We start from the raw sequence: 4,523 nt of genomic DNA on the forward strand, positions 1-4,523 counted from the left end.
CTGCTTCCCAATGTAACCTGGAAGTGAAAGTATTGAATATTTATTATCTTGGGATACGAATAATATGACACCATTATTAATATGTATGTGTATAAATGATTGAGACATTTCACCTGACGATTGAACCAATCGGAAAATTCTCTGTGCACAACACTGTCTATCTTAGACTCTGACCTTGTACTACTTCGTAACTTTCTCTTTGTGATCGCCCTAAACTTACTACAAACGTCACAAAAATGTCACGTCAGGTCCTCCAACCATAGAAAATCAATACGAAGTAGATACTTTCAAATGCACTTACTCAAGATATTTTTCCACAGCCAGGCAATTGACTAATACGTGACGGTGAGCTTGTAATTTTTCAGCTGGTGTGAGGGTGTAAAAAGAAGCAGCACCGACCGCCTTTCCAACCTCTGAGAACATGGTTGCACTCTCATCAGGCATGACTTCACGCAGTCGATCGTCAACACGGGATGGTCGATTAATCCTACTCTCGACATTATCTAAGTACCTTGAACAGAATACGAGAATCTCCTCGGATAAGTATCCTTCTGCAATTGAGCCCTCTGGTTGTGATCTGTTACGCACCTACTGCTTGAGACAGCATAGGTACCTTTGAGAGTATAACACGTGTCATAAGCACTAATTAATGGCAAAATTAATAATTTTGTTTGATAATTACCGTTCAATTGGGTACATCCACCGATAATGCACTGGGCCACCGAGACGCACCTCCTCGACCAGATGCACTGTCAAGTGAACCATCACTGTAAAGAAAGAAGGAGGGAAAATCGTCTCCATGCGACACAGAGTATGAACCACGTGACTCTGAAGGAGAGGAAGTTGTTGAGGGTCTATAGATTTGCTGCATAATCGACGAAAAAAGGATGACAAATCCACCAGGACAGAAGACACTTGGAGAGGCAATGCATTCCTTAACGCGATTGGAAGTAGATATTCCATTAGAACGTGACAGTCGTGGCTTTTCAGCCCCGACAACTTGCGCTGTCGTAAATCCACCCAGCGGGAAATGTTGCTAGCGTATCCATCTGGAAAGACTACGTTCTTGATAGTCCGTAGAAAGAGCTCCTTCTGTGGATTGGTCATAGTAAAGATGGCAGATGGGTACTTTCCATCTTCCCGTGGCCACAAATCATGCTTGATTCCCATCGATTGGAGGTCTCTTCGAGCTTCAATGTGGTCTTAAGACTTACCTTTCTCGTTCATTATGGTGAATACAATGTTGTCGCAGACATTCTTCTCTATGTGCATGACATCAAGATTGTGACGCAATTCATTGTTCTCCCAATATGGCAGCTCAAAGAATATACTCCTCTTCTTCCAAGGAGTCTCGTCTTGCATGGGAGTTTGCTGTCCGCGTGTCCTTTTCCCCGTAACCGATTGCACCTTGTCAAATTGGACATGCACACCCTCTAACTGCCCGAGAATGTCTCTACCAGAGACTCTAATCGGCGGACCTCTATCCTCTAACTTTCCATCAAAGGAGTACCGGTCTTTTCTGTATTTGTGTTCATGATTGAGAAAGCGACGATGACCCATGAAACACCATTTCTGGCTGTGTGTAAGGAGGTTAGTTTCAGCATCTAAATTGCACGCAGGACAAGCTCTCCCACCGTACGTGTTCCACCCAGATAAGTTTCCCAACCCTGGAAAATCACTGATTGTCCACATCAACGCAGCTTGCATCTTGAAGGTTTTTTTCTCGACTACATCATAAGTTTCAACACCCCTCCATAATTGATTCAACTCGTTGATCAACGGCTCTAGGTACACGTCTATGTCATTTCCAGGCATTTTAGGACCAGCAATAATCATAGAGAGGATGAACGAAGTGGGTTTCATGCAAATCCAGGGCGGCATGTTATACGGGATAAGAACCACTGGCCAAATTGAGTACTTCGAGCTCATGTTCCCAAAAGGGTTAAAGCCATCGCTAGCCAATGCTAGGCGAACACTACGCGGATCACGAGAGAAGTCGGGATATCGTACGTCAAATGATTTCCATGCCTCGGCGTCCCTTGGATGCCTATACATACCATCAGAGTTAGGACCTCTCTTATGCCACAGCATGTCAACGGCTGTCTTACTAGACATATATAACCTCTGCAATCGTGGAATAAGGGGGAAGTAACGAAGAATCTTCGCCGCTTGTGGTTTGCCGTTCTTCTTGACAACCGTCTTGATCCTCACCCTAGAGTTCTTCTTAGTCTTATGCTTCCATCTCGATGTCCCACACTGCTTGCATTTGGTCAGCTCTTGGTCGTTGCCCTGGTATAGCATGCAGTCATTTGGACATGCATCTATCTTCTTGTACTCGAGACCGAGTTTTCTTATGACTTTTTTGGCATCATGCACAGTGGATGGAATCTGGGCATGCTCAAACGCGTCCGCGAGCAACTCCAATATCATTCCGAAGGCCTTATCGCTCACTCCGCACATGGACTTAATGTGATAGAGCCTCACCAAGAAAGACAACTTAGAGAACTTTGTACATCCTGGGTATAACTCCTGCTCCCCGTCTTCGAGTAGGTCGTGAAAGTTGCGGGTCTCTCGACTAGGTTCATTGTATAAGTTAGGCAACTCATCCATAGCGCTCTCGTCCGGTTCATGCTCCGAGTCTTCTTCGGGACCGGGAAGTCCTGAGAAGTTGAACGCATCGTGGACCATATCAAGCATCGAGGCGTTGAAATGTTGTTCAGATTGCTCTTCGTGTCCGTCACAAGAGCGCTCGACCCCGCGTCTCTCACCGTGATGGATCCAAAATGTGTAAGTAGACGGGAAAGGGTTGATCACCAAGTGATCAAACGCATCCTCTCTATTTTGTAAGAGGCGGAAGCCACACTTTGAACATGGACAACGTATCATCCCATCAGATGATGCATTGACAAATGCAAAATCTAGGAATCTGGTCAAACCGTCCCTATATTCTGCACCGACTCGTGACTTTGAAATCCAACTCTTATCGATATCTAGTTTAATGAAAAAATTGGAACGACAACAAATCGTAAAATAAAGTCAGACCACGAGAAAAAAGTAAATAATTAACACTTGATATAGAATGGGAGAATAACTCCTAAACCGAATAATAAAACACACATTTACTAGCATCCAGGATAATACACAGTTGACAAAAAAATTGAAAAAAATTGCTTACTCATTGAATAATTCTGCACTTTCAAAAAAAAGATTACTGGAAGAAAGAAACTCTGGGTCCAATGCCAAATATTTGAAATGGAAAATAAAATTCCTTCCTTAAAAAAGAAAAAGAAAAAGAAAGAGAAATATTATATTAATCTGAGAAATAATAAAATGAAGAAATTAATCTAGTATTACAATATAATGTATTAGTTAAATTAAAAATAAATCGATTTAACATTTAACAATTAATATACTTGTAATTAATAAGGATATTTTGGATTTAGTTACGCTAACACTAGAAAGCTAGAAAGCTACCATGTATAAGGATGGCATTTCACTTGTATCGTTACCAATTTCTCACTTTAGCAAATTTTCTCGTTTCCATTTTTCTCTTAGGTATTTATTTTCCTATCACGTATGGTTCTCATCACAGTAAAGTTGAAGATTATAGGAAAGGTGAAATAGTAATTTTAAAGCTTATAGAGTACAATAACTTTATCAGGAAGTTTTTTCACAAACTGCTCCGTAGCATATCTCCAATCTGCAGCACTGAAATACCAAACGCAATTCAACACATAAAGATTGAATAAAGTGTGCAGGACCACTTTAAAATTTAAATTTGCACATAAAACTTCTAATTTTGTAGTAACTAGCTAGTTATATATACATGTGAAAGTAACTATAAATATATTTATTCTTGTGCAGCCAAAAATAACCAAAAAGATGCAATTAAATTGTGACAGATGCAGAACAACGAATAAACAAAACTCTTTGTTTCATTGTTTCCCTTAAAAATGAAAAAAGAAAAATAAGGGAGATTCATATCATCAGAAAATATATGAGAAATCAGCAAAATTCACATTAACCTAGAAATTAGATTTTTGAGTATCAATGAACATGAACATTTAACCACATTAAACATCTGAACAAAAAAAAATTGTTACAGCTAATTTTGACCAGTTTTATAGGTGCAAGTCATTAGCAAAGACTGGAGTATGGCTAATACTAAACTAATCATTGGCCTTTGAAACAGAAAAATAAAATACAATAAATTAAGAAAACAGCTTAATGCACATCATTAAATCAGAGGTATAGTTTTTGGGTTATACAAATTCCATGAAGGGTAAGGACGGCGGGGAAGGAGCCTTGTTGATTGCTATACCTTGGCTCTGACGAAGGGTTCTCGCGCTAAATACTTGAAGGTTATGGCGCGAAATCAATTTACTCTGGGTATTTTAGCGAGGCAAAATTCTCTTTCCCCCAATGTCATCTGCTGCGGTGAGGGCCCAATACCGCCTCGGTTCAGTTTATTTGGAGCGGGGGAGTATTCACGCAGCAGGAATCGCAACAAAATAGAGCAATCT

General features: G+C 40.4%; 1 protein-coding gene across 1 annotated transcript; it reads right to left on the bottom strand.

Moving 5' to 3' along the window:
• Positions 1-1,203: 1,203 nt before the first annotated feature.
• On the bottom strand, positions 1,204-2,886 carry LOC130975340 (uncharacterized). The gene has a single exon (XM_057900150.1). The coding sequence runs from the start codon at positions 2,884-2,886 to the stop codon at positions 1,204-1,206; it is 1,683 nt and encodes a 560-aa protein (XP_057756133.1).
• Between the last annotated feature and the right edge of the window lie 1,637 nt (positions 2,887-4,523).

Source organism: Arachis stenosperma, chromosome 4 (genome assembly GCF_014773155.1).
Source record: "Arachis stenosperma cultivar V10309 chromosome 4, arast.V10309.gnm1.PFL2, whole genome shotgun sequence".
NCBI classification, from domain to species: domain Eukaryota; kingdom Viridiplantae; phylum Streptophyta; class Magnoliopsida; order Fabales; family Fabaceae; genus Arachis; species Arachis stenosperma.

Coding starts and splice junctions, on each gene's coding strand:
- LOC130975340 (XM_057900150.1), bottom strand. CDS start 2,886: ATGATACGTTGTCCATGTTCAAAGTGTGGCTTCCGCCTCTTACAAAAT.